Here is a 24,258-nt window from a genome sequence, read left to right as displayed (position 1 = left end):
TGTGACCGGCCCAGGCCCCACGTTTCCTTGAAAGAACTCACTTCAGTTTCTACTAAATATCCTGTATGTAATGGGTTTCCTCTTCCTTTCCTTTGGGTTGTGCTGTCCCCTACAGACAGACAAGCTAACCAACAGATAAAGGTCTGTGAACATTTAGTGCAGGGTGTTAGGCCACAGTTCCTACCTTTTACTGATTCAAGACTGTCAAACGGTCCCCACCTCTCACTCCCAGATCCCAGCATCAGCTCTCCCCCCGACCTCATGCACCATTTAGAGAACTAAAATGAGCTGGTAGATAGCCGGAGGGTGTGGGGAAAGCTGACTCTGCCCCTTCAGGTCTCTGCTACCTAACTCCACCGCGACCCCAAGACTCCCCGGGCAATGCTCACTCTCACACCAACCTGAACACAATCAGAGAAGTCTCTTCCTTCTTCACTTGGCTACAAACACATCTCCCTGATATCAACAGGAAGCTGATGGCCGGACCAAAAAGACCACCTCTCCACAATTCTTGGTCAACTGAGATACGTCACCAATGAGCCATGGTCTCCAAGTTTCTCTCCTACCAGTAGTGATGCAAGAGTATGCCCGCCCCTCTCCTTTCCCCCGCAGCACACCAGACCTGTCACTCATTTTTTCTTTGCCAATCCTAGAGACCAAAAGATAAGGCATTTCCATTTTGTTGAAATTTGCCTTTCTCTAATCTCCAAGGAAGGAACCTATCTTCTCCTGGAGCAACTATTTCAGTTTATACTTCTTTATCTTCTCTTAGAATATAGGGCAACAGCCCATCTCTTCACTTCCCCTCCACTCAGCCGCTAATATCCATTATCTTTCTTGGACCCATGAGAAAGCACATTGCATGAAATAAGACATAGAGCAAGAGATAATTTAGATATTTATTGCCTCTGCTCATTTTCTTGGAAATACTGGCTTTTTATAAAGATTTGTACATGCTTTTATATGTATAAGGAGTGATGTTTGCCAAAATGTCACCACTGATTATTTCTGAGACATATATTTAAGGCATAATACATTCTAGGTATAGTGCCAACTGCTAAGGTCAATGGGACATGGAGATGAACAGACTTGTCTCTTAGTAAAGACCACCTGGTTTCTCAGACAGACCCCCACAAGGCAATATTTACCTTGCTGAGTTCACACACTCCAGAATCTAGATCTTAATTTTGTCTTCAGACTAAAAATATGCACAACTGGTGACCTTATGCACAACACAAATGCATACATATGTTCACCAAAAGACAAGAATAACAATATGCATAGTAGCACTGTTCATATTATCCCCAACTGGAAACAACTCAAATATCCATTAACAGTAGAATGGATAAATAAAATACAGTATATTCATAAATGTGGAGTATATTCATAAATGGCAATGAATACTATATATGCAACAGTATGGATTAATCTCACAATGTTAGCTAAAATAAAAAAGATACAAAAGAATACATACTGTGTGACTTCCTTTACAGAAAGTTTAAAAAAAACACATAAAACTAATCCATGGTTTTAGAAGTCAGAATAGTGGTTACCCTTGGGATGCACTATTGACTAGATGGGCACATGGGGGAAGCTTCCAATGTACTGTTCATGTTTTGTTCCTTACTCACTTTGTGAAAATTTATTGAGCTGAACACTTAGGATTTGTTCACTATTCTGTGTATATGGTATACTTCTACAAAAATTTACCAAAAGTTCTCAATAACGAGTTAGGGAAATGGAAGATGAGTAAATGAAACCAATCCTCCTGCTGATCTGGAGAAGCTGGACAAAACATAGATTTTCATTTCCCTGAAGGCACTAGAGGGCTAACAAAATGGTGAAGAATACCTGGTTCAGAATAGGAGTGGGAAAAGTTGAGCTTAATATTACGGCCACTTTTCCCAATGGCACATATGCAGTTATTGAAGGAACTACTGGGAGGCTATGTAGAATTTTGGGTAGCCTTGGGGGACTAGGGAGACAGGTACTGGAATCCAAATCTTGCCAAGAGGTATACCTGGTAAACCCTAAAATCTTTGGATTGTGATACTGAAAGAGCTGCACCTCAGAGTCAGAGTGAAGGAGATGTAGACAGGCTTTTTTTATTTTTTAACATCTTTATTAGAGTATAATTGCTTTACAATGGTGTGTTAGTTTCTGCTTTCTAACAAAGTGAATCAGTTATACATATACATATATCCCCATATCTCTTCCCTCTTGCGTCTTCCTCCCTCCCACCCTCCCTATCCCACCCCTCTAGGTAGTCACAAAGCACCGAGCTGATTTCCCTGTGCTATGCGGCTGCTTCCCACTAGCTATCTACCTTATGTTTGGTAGTGTATATATGTCCATGCCACTCTCTCACTTTGTCCCAGCTTACCCTTCCCCCTTCCCGTGTCCTCAAGTCCATTCTCTAGTAGGTCTGCATCTTTATTCCCGTCTTGCCCCTAGGTTCTTCATGACCATAGGGTCTGTCATACAGAGTGAAGTAAGTCAGAAAGACAAAAACAAATACCATAAGCTAACACATATATATGGAATCTAAAACAAAAAAAAAGGTCATGTAGACAGGCTTTTACAAGGACTTCAGTTTAACTTTAAGTAATCCCAACCATTGGAAATTGGATTAAGGTAATTCCAGAGTGCTAATGCCTCTAGGTGCCTTGCAGAGACAAATACAAATTTTCTTCAGAGAGAAACAATATCAGCCTCAAATTTTTTCTGAAGTTTCGTAAAATACTATATCTAGCATACAATAGAAAACAACCAAGTACACAAGAAGACAAGACAAAATTAACAAAAGTCATCGGAAATGACACACAATAGAAAAAGACACATCAGGGCTTCAGATATTAGAGTTATCAGATATATCAGACATAGATTTAAAATAAATATGCTTACTATGCTTAAGGAGATAAAGGACAATATAGAGAATTTCTGCAGATAAATGGAAACTATTAAAAAGTATAAAACAAATTCTAGACCTGAAAAATAGAATAATCTCAATTAAGAACTGAATGGAAGGATTTAACAGCAGAGTACATATAGGTGAAAAGAAAATTATTGAACAGGAAGGTAGGTTGGAAGAAACTATCCAGAAAAAATGCCAGAGTCACAAAAGGATGAAAACATTGAGTAGCTAAGAGACAGAGAATACAGAAAGATTTCAAGTAACGTATGTATACTTGAAATCCAGGAAGAGAAGAGAATGAATAGAGGAGAGAATGAATGAGGCAGAAGTAATATCTGAGGAAATAATGGTTGACAATTTTCTGAAACTTTCCAAAATGTCAAGCTACATATTCAAGAAGCCATTCAAATCTCAAGTAGGATAAAATTTAGGATTAGAAGATGTGGTATATATCATGATTTCATATATACTTATTTTGTATATTACCACTGAACTCTCTTATAGTTCTTATAGTTTTATATCTTTTTCGGTAACTAATTATGAAATATGCAATATGTGGCATAAATGTTGCAAGTACTTTCTCCAGGGTCAGTGTCAGAAATCATTAATTGGTCATCTGATCGAGGCTAGGTGCAATAAATCCTTCTCAAGCTGCACTCTGTTGGGAGACAATTCTCTGTGGCTTTGTCATGTGCCTGCACATATTCTGAGTAAGGCACTCACTGCCCATTGTTCTGAACTATCTTTTCAAGGTTGTATAGCAAACAGCCTTGGAAGATAGAGATAGTGTCTCCCTCATGAGCAAAGGTAAGATTTGCTAGTAAGGATAAAAGACTCAGATTCTTTAAGCTCAGAGTTCTTCTGTGACACACCTCATTGTGTGTGTTGGTGTCATCTGGCTCTCTTCATATCACCAGCTGGGAAATGGGATCCAGGAACTGGTGTAAAAATGCTGATACTCTGGCTACTGCTATTGATGTGAGTAATAAATTGTCTTTCATCTCTGAAAAAAAAAAGATGTGGTATATAAAGCAAAAAATGGACAGAACTATAAGAAATAATAGAGGTGCCCAATCATAGTGGGAGATTTTAAAATATCTTTTTTTGTAGATGAGAGAATAAGCATATAAAAATAGCAGAAATATAGAAGATTTGAACATGATTAGCAAATATGATTCAATTAGTTCAATCCCTAATTGGTATAAAACTACACTCAACAATCACAAAAGTTTCATTCAAAAAAACATATGGAACATATACAAGGTATACCTCATTTTATTGTACTTCCCTTTATTGCACTTCGCAGATACTACATATTTTACAAATTGAAGGTTTGTAGCAACCCTGCGTCAAGTCTATCGGTACAATTTTTCCAATAGCATTTGCTCACTACATGTCTCTGTGTCACATTTTGGTAATTCTCACAATATTTCGAAGTTTTTCATTATCATTATATTTGTTATGGTGATCTTTGATGTTATTATTGCAAAAAGAGTACAACTCGCTGAAAGCTCAGATGACAGAATTTTTTAGCAATAAAGTATTTTAAATTAAGGTATGTACATTATTTTTTAGACATAATTCTATTGCACACTTAATAGACTACGATACTGTAAGCATAACTTTTATAGGCACTGGGAAACTAAAATATTCATGTGATTCACTTAATTTTGATATTCACTTTGTTGTGGTGATCTGGAACTGAACCCACAATATATCTGAGGTATGTCTGTATCAAAATTGGTCATATACTGGGACATAAAGCAAGTTTTAACAAATTTCAAAAGATTGAAATCATACGGTGTGTGTTCCCTAACCATGGTGCAATAAACTAAAAATCAATCATAAAAATATAACCAATAATCTGCATATTTTTTGGAATTAGGAAATACATTTTTAAATAACCCATGGGTCAAAGAAGAAATCAGAATTAAAATTTGAAAATATTTTGCATGGGATGGTAATAAAAATATTACATTCAAAGTTATAGAGGATAGTTTGCTTCTGGCTATGACAGCCTACTAATAGAAGACCAATCCTCTCACTTAGAAGGACAAGAAAAGCTGAAAAATCAATTGTTATTACATTTAAACAAGTTAAATTGTTTAAAGACATTGGAGAGGGACTTCCCTGGTGGTGCAGCGGTTAAGAATCCGCCTGCAAATGCAGGGGACATGGGTTTGATCCCTGGTCCGGGAAGATCCCACATGCCGCGGGGCAACTAAGCCTGTGCACCACAACTACCGAGCCCGTGCTCTAGAGCCTGTGAGCCACAACTACTGAAGCCCACCCGCTCCAGGTCCCGCGTGCCACGACTACTGAGACAACGTGTTGGAAGCACTGAAGCCCACGCGCCTAGAGCCCACATACCGCAACGAAGAATAGCCCCTGCTCACCACAACTAGAGAAAGCCTGTGCACAGCAATGAAGACCTAACACAACCAAAAAAAAAAAAAGACATTGGAGAGCTGTGAAAGCAGCCAGGATTTGAAGTACCAAAATCGTGGAGAGAAGGGAAACTGAAAGAGGTGAAACACATTTGACACCAATTTTCCTCTTGAAGCATTTGTCAATTCATTATCAACATGGGTGGAGAGACTGAAAAATAAGCTGCTAAGAGTCAAAAAACCTTAGTAGAACTTTCAGCAGTTACACAGAGTTAAGGATTCAAAATCTAGAACTTAGGGCTACCTACACATCCAGGATTTGATGGGCTAAGATCTTGGAGAAAGGAAATTACAAAGAAATGAAACTGATTTTCTCTTTGAGGCATTCACCAATTCTTAAATGGGTGTAGAGCTAGAAGCAAAGAAACCAAGTAGAAAAAGGCGATTAAGAGGCTAGGAAGATAAACTGAGCTTTTGGCAGCTTCATAGTGCAGGGAAGATAAAAGTTGGAGTTTGTAGATTTCCAAGATTGGGGGAACTAATAAATTCCCTAGGCTGTCAGTTAGAACCCCTGATGGATTACACCCTAGGAATAAGGGTGAACTAGAAATAGAATAGGTCTGACAAAGATTGAAATCCAAACTCAAATTAGTTCAATTCTTGATTAGCTTAAGGTAATTTACTCTTATACTGCTTTGCCAAAGCCAAAGCAAATCTTCTACAAATCAAGACAAAGTCATCTACATTTTCTAGAATTTTTCATTCATAATATTTAGCACTCAAACAAAAGCATACCAAGAGATATGACAAACAGAATTTTTTTAAAGGAGGAAAAGAAATGAACAATAGAAATGGACCTATAGAAGATTAAGCTATTAGAGGTATCAGACATAAACTTTAAAAGAATTGTGATTGATATGTTCAAGAAAACAGAAAACAAGATAGATGTTTTCACCCAATAACTGAAATGTGGGGGGAAAAGAATCAAATGGAAATTCTCAAAGTAAAAATGTAATAGTGACCTTCAGCTTCAGCTCCAACATATGAAGAGTTGAAAGTCCTCATTGCCCTCCTTACAATAAGAAAAATGTTGAACAAATAGAAAATCAACAACTTCTCTAAGATTGATCAGAGAATTGAGGTCACAGGGCAAAACAACACCCCCAAAGTCTGGAGATATAGGAAGAATCACAGCTAAGATGAGACTACTTGAAGCAGTAACTGGTCAGAATACCTTCAATGGTCATTTTGAATTGCTAGAGGCTGGATGTAGACTAGCTTAAGAGTTAAAAATCTATGGGCAGGGTCACTTTCGATGGGATCATCACATTTTCACTATTTTCTTCCCTGATGGAAGCCAACAGGTTCTCACAATGAAGATCAGAGAAAATTTCCCTCATATTTCTGTCAGGGGGAGGGGAAAATAACCATTTTGAATTATGCCCAGGGGAAAAATAACCATTTTGAAATACATCCAAAATGTTCTCCATAACAAAGGCTATCCTGAAAGGGAAACTACTTTACCAGGGCCTTATCTGACCTGGGGGAAGGACAACTGGCTGGTTCCAGCTCCATCTAGACTTCCTGTCTCATGTAAAGGGAGAAAAAAAACACCATTAATCAACCGGATCTAATTAACATTGGTAGAATATTTAATCCAACAACAGCAAAAAATACACATACTTCTTAGGCTCACATAAAATATTAACCAAGACAGACCACATTTTAGGCCATAAAACACACTTAACAAGTTTAAAAGAGTAGAAAGCATACAAAGTATTCTCTCAGACCACATGGAATTAAACTAGAAATCAATAACAGAAAGATAGCTGCAAAATCTCTAAATATTTGAAGATTAAACAACACACTCTTAAAACGTGTCAAAGAAGAAGTCACAAAAGAAATTTTTAAATATTTTGATATAAATGAAAATCAAAATATTGATACAACTTATCAAAAATTATGGTATCCAGTGAAAACAGTGCTAAATTTATGGAAATTAATGCATACACAAATTTCCCCTGCTTTTTGAAAGTTTGCTTCATGCTACTTGCTTTTTTACAAAAGACCTACATTAGTACCTGTTTTCACAAACTGAAAGAAATCCAAAGGCAATTTTTGCTTTTATGGAAAAAGATGAAAAGAGAAAATAGCATTCAGCATTTGTTTTGCAGCAAGCCAAGCTATTATGGAAGCAGCATGTACCCCAAGGAGTGAGAGTAGCATTCACTGCCAAGCTCCTTCCCTGTGAACTACACTCATCATCTCAGCATCAAGGTGCCATAGCTTTGAACTGTGTCTGTGAGCATCTGTGCTTTATCTCAGTTTATTTTGTGCATCCATTAACAATATTTCTCCTAAGGTAATTGCTTCTTCACTTTAAGCCATTTTGGCTTGTGAACACTCTACTTTTGGACAACAGTGGAAACCTGTATTAGAAAATAAGAAAGAGGGGAGGTGTGGCCAAGATAGTGGAGGAGTAAGCCCCTGAACTCACCTCCTTTCATGGGAACATCAAAATTACAACTATTTACAGAGCAACTATCTATGGGAATGACCTGAAGACTAGCAGAAAACATCTTCCACAACTGAAGATATAAAGAAGGAACCACAATGAGATGGGTAGGAGGGGCAGACACACAATATATCCAAGACTCACATCCTTGGGTAGGTGACCCACAAGTGGGAGGATAAACACAATCACAGAGGTTCTCCCCAAAGAGCAAAGGATCTGAGCCCCATATTGGGCTCCCCAGCCTGGGGGTCCTGCACCAGGGAGACAAACCTCCAGAATGTCTGACTTTGAAGGCCAGTGGAGCTTGCAAACAGAAGAGCCTGAGGGGTATAGGAAACAAAGATTCTGCTCTTAAAGCTCGTGCAGCTGTTTTGGGAGTTTCCTCGTTAGCATCAGTGTCCTTGTAGTAGAAAGAACTCCCACATGCCACAGAGCAGCTAAGCCCGTGTGCCACAACTACTTGAACCTGTGCTCTAGAGCCCACGCACCACAACTACTGAGCCCACGCACCACAACTACTGAAGCCTGCACACCCTAGAGCCTATGCTCCACAACAAGAGAAGCCACCGCAAACGAGAAGCGCACACACTGCAACAAAGAGTAGCCCCTACTCACCGCAACTAGAGAAAGCCTGTGCATAGCAATGAAGACCCAACATGGCCAAAATTTTTAAAAAGTACACTAGAAGGAATCAACAGTAGATTAGATGATACAGAGGAATGGATCAGTGAACTGGAAGACAGTGTAGTGGAAATCACACAAGCTGAACAGAAAAAACAAAAAAGAATTTTAAAAAATGAGGATAGTTTAGGAGACCTCTGGAATGACATTAAGCTACCATTTGCATTATAGAGATCCCAGGAGAAGAGACAGAGAAAGGGGCAGCGAACTTATTTGAAGAAATAATAGCTGGAAACTTCCCTAACCCAGGGAAGGACACAGACATTTCCTCTAGTATCAGGAACAAGACAAGCATGCTCACTCTCACCACTTTTATTCAACATACTATTGGAAGTCCTAGCCACAGCAGTCAGACAACAAAAAGAAATAAAAGGCATCCAAATTGGAAAGGAAGAAGTAAAACTGTCACTGTTTGCAGATGACATGATACTATTTATAGAAAATCTTAAAGATGCCACCAAAAAACTATTAGAACTAATAAATTCAGTAAGGTTTCAGGATACAAAATTAATATACAGAAATCTGTAGAATTTCTATACACTATCAACAAACTATCAGAAATAAAAATTATGAAAACATTTACAACTGCATAAGAAAAGAATAAAAAACCTAGGAATAAACCTAAGCAAGAAAGTAAAAGACTGGTACTAAGAAAACTATAAAACATTGATAAAAGAAATTGAAGACAACACAAACAAAGGGAAAGATATACCATGCTCATGGATTGGAAGGATTAATATTGTTAAAATGGCCAATCTACAAATTCAAATGGAATCCTATCAAAACACCAATGGCATTTTTCAAAAAACTAGAACAAATAATTCTAAAATTTATATGGAAATACAAAAGACCTGAAATAGCCAAAACAACTTTGAGAAAAAAAGAACAAAGCTGGACATATCACATTCCCTGATTTCAAATTATACTACAAAGCTACAATACTCAAAACAGTATAGTACTGGCACAAAAACAGAAACATAGATCAATGGAACAGAATAGAGAGCACAGAAATAAATCTACACTTACAAGGTCAATTAATCTATGACAAAAGGGGCAAAAATATACAATGGGGAAAAGACAGTCTCTTCAATAAATTGTGTTGGGAAAACTGGACAACTACATGCAAAGTAATTAACTGTACTACTTTCTCATACCATATACAAAAGTAAACTCAAAATGGATTAAAGATTTAAATATAAGACCTAAAACCATAAAACTCCTAGAAGAAAACATAGACAGTATGCTCTTTGAATCAGTCTTAGCAATATTTTTTTTGATATGTCTCCTCAGGCAAAGATGATAAAAACAAAAATAGACAAACGGGATTACTTCAAAGTAAAAAGCTTTGCACAGTGAAGGAAAATATCAACAAAAGAAAAAGGCAGCCTACTGAATGGGAGAAGATATTTGCAAATGATATATTCGATAAGGGGTTAATATCCAAATATGCAGATAATTCATACAAATCAATAACAATAAAACAAACAACTCAATTAAAAGATGGGCAGACAACCTGAAAAGACATTTTTCCAAAGAAGACGTACAGACAGCAGACAGACACTTGAAGTGATGCTCAACATCACTGATCATCAGGGAAATGCAAATTAAAATCACAATGAGATACCACCTTACACCTGTTGGAATAGCCATTATCAAAAAACACCAAAACAAAACAAAAAAAGAAAAATAAATAACAAGTGTTGGTAAGGATGTAGAGAAAAGGGAACCTTCATTTACTGTTGGTGGGAATGTAGATTGGTGTAACTACTGTGGAAAACAGTATGGAGACTCCTCACAAATTTAAAAGTAGGACTACCATGATCCAGCAATTCCACTTTTGGATATTTTTCCAAAGAAAACAAAAACACTAATTCAAAAAGATATATGCACCCTTATGTTCACTGCAGGTATTATTTACAAGATAATATGGATAATATACCAAGATATGGAAGCAACCTAAGTGTCCATTGATGGGTGACTGAATAAAGAAATTGGGGTATACATATATACCATTGTGTTAGTTTCAGGAATACAGCAAAGTGATTCGGATACACACAATGAAATACTACTCAGCCATAAGAAAGAATAAAATCTTGCCATTGTGACAGCATGGATGGACCTTGAGCGTATTATGCTAAGTGAAGTAAGTCAGACAGAGAAAGACAAATATTATATGACATCACTTATATGTGGAATCTTAAAAAAAAGTACAAATGAACTTATTTACAAAACAGAAACAGACTCACAGATATAGAAAACAAGCTTATGGTTACCAAAGTTGAAGGGGGGAGGGATAAATTAGGAATATAGGATTAACAGATATACACTACCATATACAAAATAGGTAAACAACAAGGATTTACTGTTGCACAGGGAACAATATTCAATATCTTGTAATAACCTATAATGGAAAAGACTCGAAAAAAAATATAATATCCAAATCACTTTGCTGTACACCTGAAACTAACACAGTATTGTAAATTAACTGTACTTCAATTAAAAAAAATTTATTTTTTAAAATATTTATTTATTTGGTTGAACCTGGTCTTAGTTGCAGAAGGTGGGCTCCTTAGTTGCAGCACGTGGGCTCCTTAGTTGTGGCAGGTGGGCTCCTTAGTTATGGTAGGTTGGCTCCTTAGTTGCGGCAGGAGGACTCCTTAGTTGTGGCACGCAAACTCTTAGTTGTGGCATGCATGTGGGATCTAGTTCCCTGGTCAGGGATCAAATCTGAGGCCCCTGCATTGGGAGCACAGAGTCATATCCACTGTGCCAGTCCCCAATAAAAAAAATGTTTAAAAACTTTTATCTATCCAGAAATAAAAAGAAACTTCCATAATTTGATTAAAAACTATCTACAAAAATAAAGGAACAAACATCACAGTTAATGTTGAAATATCAGGAGATTCCACCTGAGATATGTAATAAGAAAAGGATGGCCACTGTCAACACTTTTATTCATCACCATGATGGGGATGCTAGACTTTGCAAAAAGGGAAGAAAAAGAAAAAGTACAAGAATTGAAAAGGAAGAAAGACAATTTGCATACAAAATTATTGTGTATGTAGAAAATCCAAAAGAATCTATAAATAAACTATTAAAATTAATAAATGATTTAACAAGATCACACAATACAATGTCTCTCTCTCTCTCTCTCTCTCTCTATATATATATATATATATTTTTTTTTTTTTTTTTTTTTTTCGGTACGCGGGCCTCTCACCGCTGTGGCCTCTCCCGTTGCAAAGCACAGGCTCCGGACGCGCAGGCCCAGCGGCCATGGCTCACGGGCCCAGCCGCTTCGTGGCACGCGGGATCCTCCCGGACCGGGGCACGAACCCACGTCCCCTGCATCGGCAGGCAGACTCTCAACCACTGCGACACCAGGGAAGGCCCTGTCAATATATTATTAATAATCAGCTCTATTCCTATAACAGCAGCAAGAAATTAGAAATGAAATTTTAAGAACAAAGTCACAAAAACCCCCAAGTCCTAGAAATAATTCTAACAAAATATGTGCAAGTCTGAAGATGAAAATTCAGACATTATTGAAAGAAATTAAAGAAGACATAATTAAAGGACAAAATATACCATCTTAATGTATTGGAGAACTCAATATTGTAAAAATGTTAATTCCTTCCAAATTGATCTATAGATTCATTGCAATCACAATTAAAATCCAAACAGGTGATGTGTCTGTCTGTGTCTGTATCTGTGTGTGCATAAATTGGCAAGCTTATTTTTTAAATCTATATGGAAAAACAAAGTGCCAAGAATATCGAAGACAATTCCAAAAAAAAACAATAAAGAGGATTTATACTACCAAGTATTAAGATGTATCATAGAGTTTATTTTTATAACTTAGAGGTAAGGAAAACTTTCCTCAGGATGAACAAAAGTCCAGAAGCCATAAAGGGAAAATATGAAAAACTTGATCACCTATAGGTGATCACTATAAAGGGGAAAAAAAACATGAATGACGCTAAATGAATTAGATATCCATCTACTTTGAGAGCACTAATTTCTACCTAAGTCAGCTTGCCCTGATTCCCTGAGCACAAAATAAACAACCTTCTGATGATAATTTGGTTTCTGCTGCACATTGATCTTAAGGACAGAATGTTCTGAGCAGCCAACACTAAGAATCTGATCTATTTCGTAATTACATTTCTTATAGTAACATAGACTGTCATTCTGTTTTATTTTCAAAAAGAAATTCCACCCCATTTAACAACATGTTATGTCCATGTGCAAACTTAGAAAAATGCTCAATAAACAGAAGGCTCTAATGCCCAAACAAAGATGCTTGTATTACACTTACTCTTTCACTTTTTAAAATGTAAATGGTCAACAGGGCCAAAAAGTTACACTTAGCCCACTGCCAGTGCTGGATTGAATTCCATTGGCATGAACCTGTTAGGATAAAATTACCCATCCAATAAGGCTTCTTTCTCACCCCCTACCTTCTCCCTCCACTCAGGCTTACCCCCAAACCTAACATTGCCCAAGCCCTTAACACAAGGCCTGAGAGGGACCCAATGGAGAGGGGAAAGCATGGAGATACACATCTCTGAAAGTAAATATGTGTTGACCTGCTTGACACCACACCTCAGGGCAGAGCAAACCAGGGGTCATTACCCTAGTCTTCTGCACCCCAAGATGGCAGCACGATAGTTCTGGTTTAAAGGCAAGAAAGAGCCACAGTTTAAACAGAGAAATCAGAATAAAACGTTCAACCTGGGATGTGATGTAAAATGAATGTAAAAAGATAGCATTGAAAATAGTCATAATCACTCTTCAAAAAAAACATTCTCAAGGGAATTTAGCAGAGAAATTAACCAAACAGAGGCATAAACACAAAATTTGCCTGAACCACATCAATTTGCTAAACCTACACTTAGAATCTCTTTTGAAACAAGGCAAGTAAAATATGAATTTAAAAATAGAAAACCAGTTTCCTGAGCCTTGAAATATTATGCTTTGGGTGACAATTTATAAGAGAACTATACTCCATCTTTGTAAAATTCCCTTTGAACACATTTGACTGGGATAGACCCACTTAAATTCCTAAAACAATTAGATGAGAGAAAAACCAAAATAGCAAAATATCCTCTGAGTTTCTAATTTCCTCAGTTACCCAGAAGTTGTCATCCTCTCTAAAGAGAGGACACTGCCCCCTCCCTGCCCCGATGAGCTGCCACAATCACAGAACTGTGCCCTTCCCAAAATGTTTGAGAGTGGCAGCCTCCGATGTGAAAGCATGAGGACATCTGCGTGTGGCTGGGCCGGCCCTGTGGCCTCCCTGGACCAGGCAGTCACATATCTGTCTCACACAGCACTTACCAAAGTCTGGGTGATTCTGTGCCAAACAATACCAGGTGTGGGACATCAAAATTGCATGCAGTGCACATAGGGCTGTGCCACGTTAAGACTGGTGCCTTCTCAGTCTCTGTTCAACAAAGGTCCAAAAAATCTTGGCATCCAGCCACACCCAGGTCACCGTATTACCACAGCAATGACAAATATTATTCTGTATCAAATGCCCACCGGTGCATCACCTGGTGTCAAGGGAATTAAGCGGTCATCCACAAAAGACACAGAAGCACAGAGACTACTGCCAATGGTCTCTCAGAAGGAGGAAAGGAAAAGACAAGTCCGAGGGAGGGAGAGGGAAGAATGGGAAGGGATGAGAAAAGAGACCTGCAGGAGCAGATGGACACTGGTCAGACCTGTGCCCCTGCTGCACGGTGGCTTTTTATTATGCAAATTGACCTCATTTTTCACCGCATGTAGAAAAGTCACTCAGCACCCCAAGTTCAAGATATCAATACAGAAGTTTTTATTGTTTGCTCCATTCTCCAACTGCTCACCCTACCTGACACATAGGAGCAGCAAGATAAATATGAGTATCTCTGTTTCTCACCCAAGTCTCGCCTATAGGCAACCCCTAAGACTTTACTCTTTCTTCTACACCTTGCTGTGTGGGTATCTACAAAGTTACGTAGTCAACATACAGAATCTCATCTCCGTCTCTGTCTTCATCAAGGGGAGTTTTGTGTTGGGTATCTATGGAGGCATTATACAGATGTTTGGCTCCATACTAGGCAACTTTAAAGCAACCAGTTGCTCAGGTTTGGAAGGCCACTGGCTCTGCCTCTTACTAATGGAGTGATCTTGGGAATCTTATCCAACTTATCCAAATCCCATTTCTTCTTCAGCAAAAATATAATAATATTTACTTGACATGATTATTGAGACTAAGGTGGGGGTGGGAGGGAAACATATAAAATGCCAATGTTTGACAAATGCTAGGTACCACCCCCCTCTTTTCTTCTATAATATACATGTCTTTGACATACATATCTTGCTTACCAAATTTGAGTAATATTATTCTAAAAAGGAGAAAACTCAAGGGCTTCTAATATTGTCTGAAATTATTATTATTATTATCTTATTTAATTATTTACAACCTAAAATTAGGCATCAATGCCTTTACTTATAGCTCTTGGAGAGAAAAACATCTTTCCTCTACCCATCTTGGGTTCTGGGCTGGGACTCTGTGACAAAAGACAGATTAACAAGAGAAAAGCATACACATTTATTTAACACAAGGTTTGCATGATATGGGAGGCTTCATAAGGAAATGAGATCCAAAGAAGTGGCAAAACCTAAATGCTTATATATTGGATTGAAGGAAGAAAAGCAATTGTGCAAAAGAAACTAAAATATGCGGAGACTAAAGGAAGATAAAAGTTATTTTGACAAGAACTGTTTTACAGAATTCTCTCAGCCTCAACTCCCCATCTCTGGAGACAATAATATGTCTTTCTTCCTGGTATAGGAAGGGCATCGTTCACATTGGACTTTTATCTCTTGTCTTCAGGAAGAAAAGGGAAGTTCAGAGCGCACTTCTTGTACCTGCTATTTTTCAAGTGCTTTTAGCTCAAAATAATCCTTATGCCAAAGTGGCATATTTTGGGGTAGCATATTCTGCCACTCTTCACTCTCATACAAAGTACAAAGCAAAAAACTCACAAATTAAAAATACATCAAGCTACATAACTAAACAAATTTAAATTAACATTAATTCCATGAGATTGATAATGTTGCTTTGGTGGCTCTAAATCAGTCTGCAACATAAATATGATACCAATGGCAAGAACACAGATTCTCTTGATTTAAACATTCCTTCAGTAGGGTGAGTCTGATGACTCCCCCTCAACCCTCTGCCAGTTTTGTAACTCAAACTACTGCCAAACCTCTATCAGTACAAAGTGATACTTAACTTACTATGGAGCAAATGCATCTTCTATGTATTATGTCTTTACGTAGTCTCATTGATGAGAAACAATTTCATTGATCTAAGATGCCTTTGATTTTTAGATACATCATTATTATATATACCACTAAGAATGAAAAAAATATACTTCTATTTAAACTATGACACAATGCTAAGGTGCCACCAACTATAAGATCTATCATAACTTCAGAAATACTAAAACTGGGGAGCAGGGGGTGGCAGGGAAACATCTATCGTATGATCAATGAATACAGTGGTGCTCACACTTAGTGCCATGACAGTATTTAACATAAACACAAAATTTGGCTCCCAAGTCACCAGGTGACACTTGAAAATACAGAATATACTTATAATGAATTTCTTTAATGAAAACAGAACGCTTAAAAAACATGTATAGGAAATGCCTTAAACCCAGAAACATGTACATGTACTCCCAGAATTCCACCAACCCTACTTTGAGAAATACTTAGGCTTCATGTCTCATGTCTAAACCCAGGCATTAGGAATGTTGTAAAAATTGATGAGATGGAATTGAGGAAACATATTCAGTTCTTAGAAGGGAACAAAGACCCTATTCCTCAGAGGAATTATTTTATCAGTTTATTTATTAAAATCCACTGGGCCAACAGGTACACGAAAAGGTGCTCAACATCCACTAATCATCAGGGAAATAGAAATCAAAACCACAATGAAATATCACCTCACACCTGTTATAATGGGTATCATCAAAATGACAAGAGATAACAAGTGTTGGAGAGGGCATGGAGAAAGGGAGCCCTTGTGCACTGTTGGTGGAAATGCAAATTGGTACAGCCACTATGGAAAACAGTATGGAGGTTCCTTAAAAGAAAATGAAAAATAGAACTATCATATGATCCAGCAATCCCACTTCTGGATATATGTCCAAAGGAAATAAAAACAAAATCTGGAAAAGATATCTGCACATCCATAAGCATTGCATCATTCTTCACAATGGCTAAGATATGGAAACAATCTAAGTGTCTATCAACAGATGAATGGTTAAAGAAGATGTAGTATGTATACCACAGCCATGAGAAGAAGGAAATCTTGCTGTTTTCAATAACTTTGGAAAAACTTGTAGGCAATTATGCTAAGTGAAATAAGTCAGACAGAGAATGATAAATACTGTATGATATCACTTATATGTGGAATCTAAAAAAGACGAACTCAGAGAGTAGAGTGGTAGTTACTGGGGACTGGGGGTGGAGGAAATGGGGGGATATTGGTCAAATGGTACAAATTTCCAGTTATAAGATTAACAAGTTCTGAGGATCTAATGTACAACATGGTGATTATAGCTAGTAATACTGTATTATATATTTGAATGTTGCTAAGAGAGTAGATTTTAAATATTTTCACCCCAAAAAAGAAATAGTGATTATGTGACAGGATGGAGGTGGTAGCTAATGCTATGGTGGTAGTCATTTTGCAATATATATATATATATATATATATATCAATCAACAGGTCATACACCTTAAACTTACACAATGTTATGTCAATTATATCTCAATAAAGCTGGGGAAAAATAACACTAGCGTATGGCAGAAGGACACCTTAGAAAAAAAGGTAAATTAAAAATTATCCACCCTGTCTTTTAGCTAATTAAGGGTGTTCGCTTTTATCAATTAACTCCTATGTTCCAGCACTACTTTAGCAGTTTACCCACATTACCTCATTTAATCATATGATATAAGGACTCTTAGTATCCACATCTTGACAGCTCATCTATCATTTCAACACATCCTCCTTTTTGGTCTAAATATTTTCCCACTCAATATGTGGGAAACATATCCATATAAACCCCACCCATTCTCCCATTCTATCATCTCCGTCACTTCCAACCGAGCCTGTATCCAACATTTTTATTTTCCAACAATTACACAAAACATCAATATACATTACAGATAAGAAAATACAGATGAGGGAAAAGATTCAAATATTAAATTCATGCACTGTCTTATTACTCATAGCCATTTTTCTTATTTTGGTATATAGCCTTATAGAAGTTTTAATGCATGTAAATATTTTATATTTCTCAAAAATGGAATACACTATGTATATGGTCATGTAACTGGCTTTTCCACTTAAAATATATGCTGAGGGCTTCCCTGGTGGTGCAGTGGTTGAGAGTCCGCCTGCCGATGCAGGGGACACGGGTTCGTGCCCCGGTCCGGGAAGATCCCACATGCCGCAGAGCAGCTGGGCCCGTGAGCCATGGCCGCTGAGCCTGCGCGTGCGGAGCCTGTGCTCTGCAACGTGAGAGGCCACAACAGTGAGAGGCCCGCGTACCACAAAAAAAAAATAAATAAATAAATATATATATATATATATATATATATATATATATATACACTGAATTTTCTCCATGTAAATAAGTGTAGTTGCCCATCAACATTTTCAAGAGCTGAATAATGTTTCAATACCTTAATTTCTTAGCCAAGTGCCTATTTCAAGACACTTGGGTCATTCACAGTTTTCCACTCTTCAAAACAGTGCAAAGATGCACAAACTTGTACAAGCCAGTTATTTCTCCTAAACCAATTATATCTCCTAAGGACAAATTTGTATAAGTGGAATTACTGGGTCAAAGAACATGCACATCTTGAAAGCTTCTGAAACATGTATCCAAATGGATCTTGTACCAAGTATGCTCCCACCAGCACAGTTTGAAGGTGTCCCTCCACCCACACCCTCACCATACTCTGGGTTGGAAGAGAGGTGGATCTTCTCCAGTATGGATGCCAACAGCCCTCTCGAGGTTCCATAAAGACCCTGCCCCAACCAATCTTGTAAAAGAAATCTGATAGAAGCACTAAAAATTATTCTTTTATATTTTCTCATAATTTCAAAATAATCACTAACATATTCACTCCCATAGACACCAGAGTTGGACAAGAAAGAGGATGTTTTCCTATCAAATGCCCTCAGGACCCTACAATAAAATTGTCCCTCTCTGTATGTCCCCAGGATAGGTTCCAGCACTTCTTCATTCAAAGCAACTCTCACTTCCTTCCTCCCATTGCCACTCCCATTGCCACCAGTGAAATTTCACGCCTTTAGCATCTATGCCTGAACTATGGTGGTAACTTCCTAAGTGGTGTTCCAATCTCCAGTGGCCACTCCTGTCCCCACTCCAACTCTGACCCATTCTGCACACAAGTCAGCCACATAACGTTCCTTTCATCCTGTCACTCCTCTGGTCACAAAAGGGTTTGGTGTCTCCCAGGGGTTGGTGGAATAATATACAGACACCTCAGTTTAGAAATCAGGGATCCTCCATGAATGGAACTCATCCAACTGCTAGACTGTATTTTCCATCACTCCCCTCCCCACACTTTATTCCACAGAGGAGGCACAGCCTCCTTCTTCTGTGGAGAAAAATTCCCACCTCCATGCCTTTCTTCCCATCACTCCTCCTTCCTCCAATGCCCTTCCGCCCTGTTTTTATCCCATCCTTCATGCCCAGTTCTACTTAAGTATCCGGAGGAGAGCACTGTTGCCTGCAGAAATAGGAAACAGATGGCCATGATTAGAGGTTCTCAGTTTTGTTAGTATCTTTTTGTTTCCATACATCTTGCCTCTCCAAATATATCATAAACTCAAGAACATGATAATTTTTTTTTTGCTGGTTAAAACACACAACTTTATTGATGAAACACAAGATTAACAAATGTAAACCAATACAAAAGTATAGCTTATTCGTGATTAGTTCGCTGTCAGTTTAAGTAGAGGAAAGAGTAAAAATATCTCAATCTAGGTAGCAAGATGGAATCAATAAATGCTTTCTTTGTACAAGCTCTAGTATTCATCTGACATCCTTAAAATGGTCTAGCCTAAAACCAACCATCACAACCAGCATCACTGTTGATATGTGATATTCATTATTCCAAAATAGCAGCTGAAAGGATCTCTTTGACATATAAGCACAGTGAAAAGCAAAGAATTTACAAAATGCATTGTTCCCAAGTGCAAACTAAAAAAATTACCTCAGTATTGTTTGGGACAGACCCCCAGTTAAAGTTTGGTCAATACTTTTAGGACTTTTACTTTCACGACCAGATCACTGTGATTTGCTAATGCTTTGATTTTCTTAACACACACTCCAGATTCTTTGAATAAGAAAAAAAGTGAACTTCTGCTGAATTCTTTCCTGGATGAGGCAAGCCCTTCATTTTTTATGTTGTCATTTATATTCTCAAATAGGGTAAGGATATTAAGAAGAATCTCTCTGTCCCATTCTTTATTAAAGAGGGAAATCAATTCTGATGGTACTTTACAACTGACCAGCTCTCTTGTCATGGCTGGATTTTCAGTAAAGTTTATGATTAGTTTCATAATCTGAATCTTGGTGAAGTAATTTCCCAGGAATAACAAAGCAAAAAAGTCTGGAAAAGAATAGGAAAGCAAATGTTGGTAGTGATTTGTCACAGTCATGTTGGTTAACAGCCTTAGACCAGCCATCTGCACAGCTGAGTCCAAACGACAGATCATGGTGTCATCACACACTTGACTGATATATGTCTTAATCTTGCCCTGATTTTCCGCGTTCACACTCAAGTTATTAAGGGCATTGTACGCCTTTTCCCTAATAATGGGATCTTTCGTTTTTATCAGTTTTGCAATAATTGGGAGACCACCCAATTCACGAATGGCATTTTGGTTAAATGAATATGCTGCATTGTTACCCAGAGTGACCAAGGCTACTTCCTGAATAAAAGGATCACTAGTTCTTTCTAGGATGTTAAGGACCTTTTGAAGGTCAGTAGCACCCAGAATATCATCAATTTTATAGGGAAAGTTGAACTTGCCCCTTCGAACAGGCCATGATGTAGCTGGAGTCCTGGCGCTCTTACCTCTGGTCCTTCCCTTGGACTTGCCACTAGTCCTGCCCCCAGTCCTAGCTCCATTCCTCACAGGGTGGCAGCCTCCACCCCTGACTCCTGGGCAGGGTAAACCAGGTGTAAGGGTCCTGGTTCCGGAGATGGTACCCAACCTGGCCCCTTTGCCCGCCTTTGCACTTGCCTGTTCCTTCAGGGTGCTGAAAAGGGCCTTGGCCTTGGCCTCTAGGCCACCTCCACTCTGGGCCTTCAAGTGGGCCTCTGCCTTTACATTAGATCCACTCCTGAGTTCCACGGACACCTCAGCCTTGGCCTTTGAGTCACCCTGAAGTCTGGCTCCAGCCCCTGCCCCAGCATTAGCCTTAGCTCCTTTCCCAGTCTCTGCAATATCGCTAGATTCCTCCTCATCATCATCATCGTGGTCGTCCCAGATTTTCTCGCTCTCATCTCTTCCCCAGGTCAGTCTGTATACGCAGTAGCAGGCGCCAGCGCCGATCACTACACCAGCGGCCAAGCAGCCAGCTTCCCGAGTTCGGCCCATGCTGCCACGAGTGTCTGGAGGGTTTGCTCTGGCCAGAAGAGTGCTCCCAAGTCAGGGGTCAGGGGGAGGGGGCTGTGGAGTCTTCAGCTACAGCCAGCAGGCTCTGCTGCAGCTACAGATACTGGGGGACCTAAGAATGAAAGAAAGATTTGAGGCTTCAGTCTCCTCCTTCTGTGCCTTTGCATGCAGACAGACTGAACTACAGACCTACAAAGAGACAAAACAAATGGGGACATGGCAGGGACTCAAGGGTAGATCACTGATCCCTTTTTTAAATCAGGAAGGTAATTTTGAAAATTTTCCCCACCTCCAGATTCTCCAACCCCATGTTCAACCACCCCACCCCAGTATGTTAAATTTAAGATAGCTAATCAGTTCCCTACCTCCCCTGTCCCTCCAGATGTCCTGGGGGCAGTGGCAGCCCCACATACACCCTCAGGGGTCCAGGCAGTTTCTTCCTTCTATTTCTTGCCTGGAAGTACACTGAGTCCTGCAAACCTGCATACAAAGCGGTGGGGGGAGTGGTGCTGAGAGCTCCTGGGACAGACAGATGAACTTCATCCGGGACAGGACACACGTTCCTCTGCGGAATCACTGGCCCTAGTCCCGCGGAGCCCAATATTTCCCACGTTCGGTTCCCCCGCTCTCCTCACTGAGCTGCGGCTTTGAAGTTCATTATGAGCCGCCCCCGCCCCCCCCGTTCCTTCGATCTCCTCCAATCCTCCACCCAGCCCCCAGCCCCGAAAGTCACTGCCTTCGAAGGTGAGTGCCACAACTCCTTCCCTGTAACGAAATGGATGGTGGTGGAGGGAGAGTGTCTAGAAGCCAGACAGGCGTAAAATGCACAGAAGTCTCGAACTCCGCCCTTGCCTCCGCCACCCCCACCAACCCAGAGGTACCAGGATACTCCTACCCCCACCCATTATATCCACGGCTCGGGAGCAATTTCCTTCCTCCCTCATCTCGGTTTCCGTCTCCACCTAACCTAAGGACTGACAACTCTGGTACCAAAGAGTAATTTGGAGAAAGGTCCTCCCCACCCCCACCCCAGGACTCTCGTGACACCTTCGTCCTCCCAGCCACTTCTTTCCGTGCAGAGCACTTTCTTTTGCAAGCTCCGAAATGGTCCAGAGAGGAGAGGAGGAGGGGTATGTGGGGGAGGTCCACAGGCCCACTGGAGTTTGCAGTCTTCACCATTCTCCAGCCCAGGGATCCCTAAATAGTGCCACCACTCTCACTCTGACATACTTGTTTCTGGACAATTTTCCTCTTCTTCCTGCTCCTAGAGTTGGATTGGCCTTCAGCCGCAAGATCCAAAGACACAGACAGGCGACAGGGCAGAGACAGACTGCTAGGCAGACAGAACAGCACTTCAGACAGTCCCAATACCAGCCTTTCCGAATCCAAGGTCCTGGTTGTCAAACGGATTTCACCTTTTGGTCTCTCACCCTATCCCCACTTCTCAGGACTCCGCTAACAGCAGCCCTCTTCCAGCAAGGGCGTCCATCCACCCCCTCCCCCCGCCCCCAGTCCCAGCCCCAGCCCCAGCCCCTGCCCCAGCGGTCGGCCATTTTCCCAGGAAAAACCACACCCCTTTCGAACAACTGGAAAGAGGGGAGGCGGGGCGAGGGAGTGAGAAAAACCGGAGGAGCAAAAGAAAACCCAAAGATCTCTTTGATTCCCCTGCACGAAGCAGTCATAGCCCCAACGACAACTATGTTTCCTGTACACGCTGTCATCTCCTATTTCCTATATAAAAGAGCAGGGAGGTGACTGCGGAGTCAGTAATGCGCCCGAGTTAGGAGGAGGACCCCAGCCATCCCCGCCCTTCTGGGGACCGCGGGGCAATCCCACCTTTACACTGACTTGCAGAGGTTCGGGGCAGATTCTTTATTCCTTTGCTCCGAGTGGTACAGCGCCCTACTGAAAGACACGGGGAATGACAAGACAGACGCCTAGCCCCAAGATACTGGCTTGCTAGATGGACCAGCACACAGGACAAGAACCTTAACATCGGGCCTTCCCGATTCAAGGCCCTGGATGCCAAAGGTTTCAGGTTTCCCCCCTCCTGGTCTGGGGTCTCCCCTGTAATCTGGCCCCCAGGGTCCACCATTCTTGTTCTTGAAAGGGCCGGGGATAGTGCAAGGGTGTGGAGAAAGCGAGCCTCGTCCTTCTTTAGTCTCCACCCTCCTCTACCCGCACCGCAGGAATCCCCCGGGCAAGCACCCATCCACACATAGACTGGCTGGGATCAGGGAAGTTACCTCCTCCTCCTCCTCTCCTGGCCACAGGCCCGCCAGCCCTCGAGGTAATAGGGAGATGGCAACCGGACCAAACGAAAGACCTGGATTAGAAGGACGTCTGCACACGTCGGCTCCTGCTCACGTGAGAGCCACGTCACTCGTGAGCTCAGAACCCCAATTACCACTCCCACCAGCAGTGCGGCAGGAGCCGGCCCACCCGTTTCCTTTCCCTTCACAGCAGGTCCTGCGACTCATTTTCCTCTGCCAATCCCAGAAACCAGAAGTAGCTTATCTTGTGGTTGGCATTTGCCTTTCTTTGGTTAGCAGAGAGAAACTACCTCTGCTCCCATGTCCATTGGTCTTTTCTTCCTCTTTGAGGAATAATTTTTCTCTCCTCTACTCCGTGTCCACGCACCTCTCCCTTCACGCCCCCCCCCCCACAACGCAGCCTCAATGCTCAGCGTTTCCCCTGCACCCCTATATGAAATGGGATTCAAGATCTCAGAAAAGGATATGGGTAGTGGGAATGTCTTACTTTCTTAAACTTTTCTGTTCATTTTTTAAAAATCAGTAATGCATTACTCTTATATTGAGAAAATAAAATGATGCTATCTTCGTTTGATTGGAGAAGAATTTAAGTCGGAGGGGAAAACCCAAAAGGCCTCGCTAATTTTACTATATTTATTTATAACACAAGGAAAATGTTTCCACTGGTTACAGTCAAAAAGAAGCTTTCAAAACGTAGTAACCTGTTTTAAAATGGAAAACTGTTATTTTTCACATGGTCTATGAATTAGTCCACAAAGATGACTAGTTGT

The 24,258-nt window shown here is 40.1% G+C and overlaps 1 protein-coding gene across 5 annotated transcripts; it reads right to left on the bottom strand.

Annotated features, from left to right (window-relative positions):
* Positions 1-19,432: 19,432 nt before the first annotated feature.
* On the bottom strand, positions 19,433-23,615 carry ARMCX1 (armadillo repeat containing X-linked 1). 5 transcript variants are annotated; one of them, XM_033412409.2, is made up of 3 exons: positions 23,462-23,615; positions 23,052-23,120; positions 19,433-21,327 (listed from the first exon to the last, which is right to left on the bottom strand). In XM_033412409.2, exon 3 carries the CDS (start codon positions 21,195-21,197, stop codon positions 19,833-19,835), a length of 1,365 nt encoding a protein of 454 aa, XP_033268300.1. In that variant the 5' UTR covers positions 21,198-21,327; positions 23,052-23,120; positions 23,462-23,615; the 3' UTR covers positions 19,433-19,832. The 5 variants fall into 5 exon arrangements, with proteins under 5 accessions (XP_033268300.1, XP_049561174.1, XP_033268298.1 ...); XM_049705217.1 differs by having other exon boundaries at positions 23,052-23,117; positions 23,462-23,562; XM_033412407.2 differs by lacking the exons at positions 23,052-23,120; positions 23,462-23,615 and adding exons at positions 21,581-21,695; positions 22,446-22,548.
* Between the last annotated feature and the right edge of the window lie 643 nt (positions 23,616-24,258).

This window comes from Orcinus orca, chromosome X, assembly GCF_937001465.1.
Source record: "Orcinus orca chromosome X, mOrcOrc1.1, whole genome shotgun sequence".
Taxonomy (NCBI): Eukaryota; Metazoa; Chordata; class Mammalia; order Artiodactyla; family Delphinidae; genus Orcinus; species Orcinus orca.
The sequence above is the reverse complement of the archived record's forward strand: the minus strand, read 5'-3'. Positions and strand labels throughout refer to the sequence as shown.

Bases quoted from the DNA above. Each gene is read 5' to 3' on its own strand.
- ARMCX1 (XM_033412409.2), bottom strand. From the start codon at position 21,197: ATGGGCCGAACTCGGGAAGCTGGCTGCTTGGCCGCTGGTGTAGTGATC.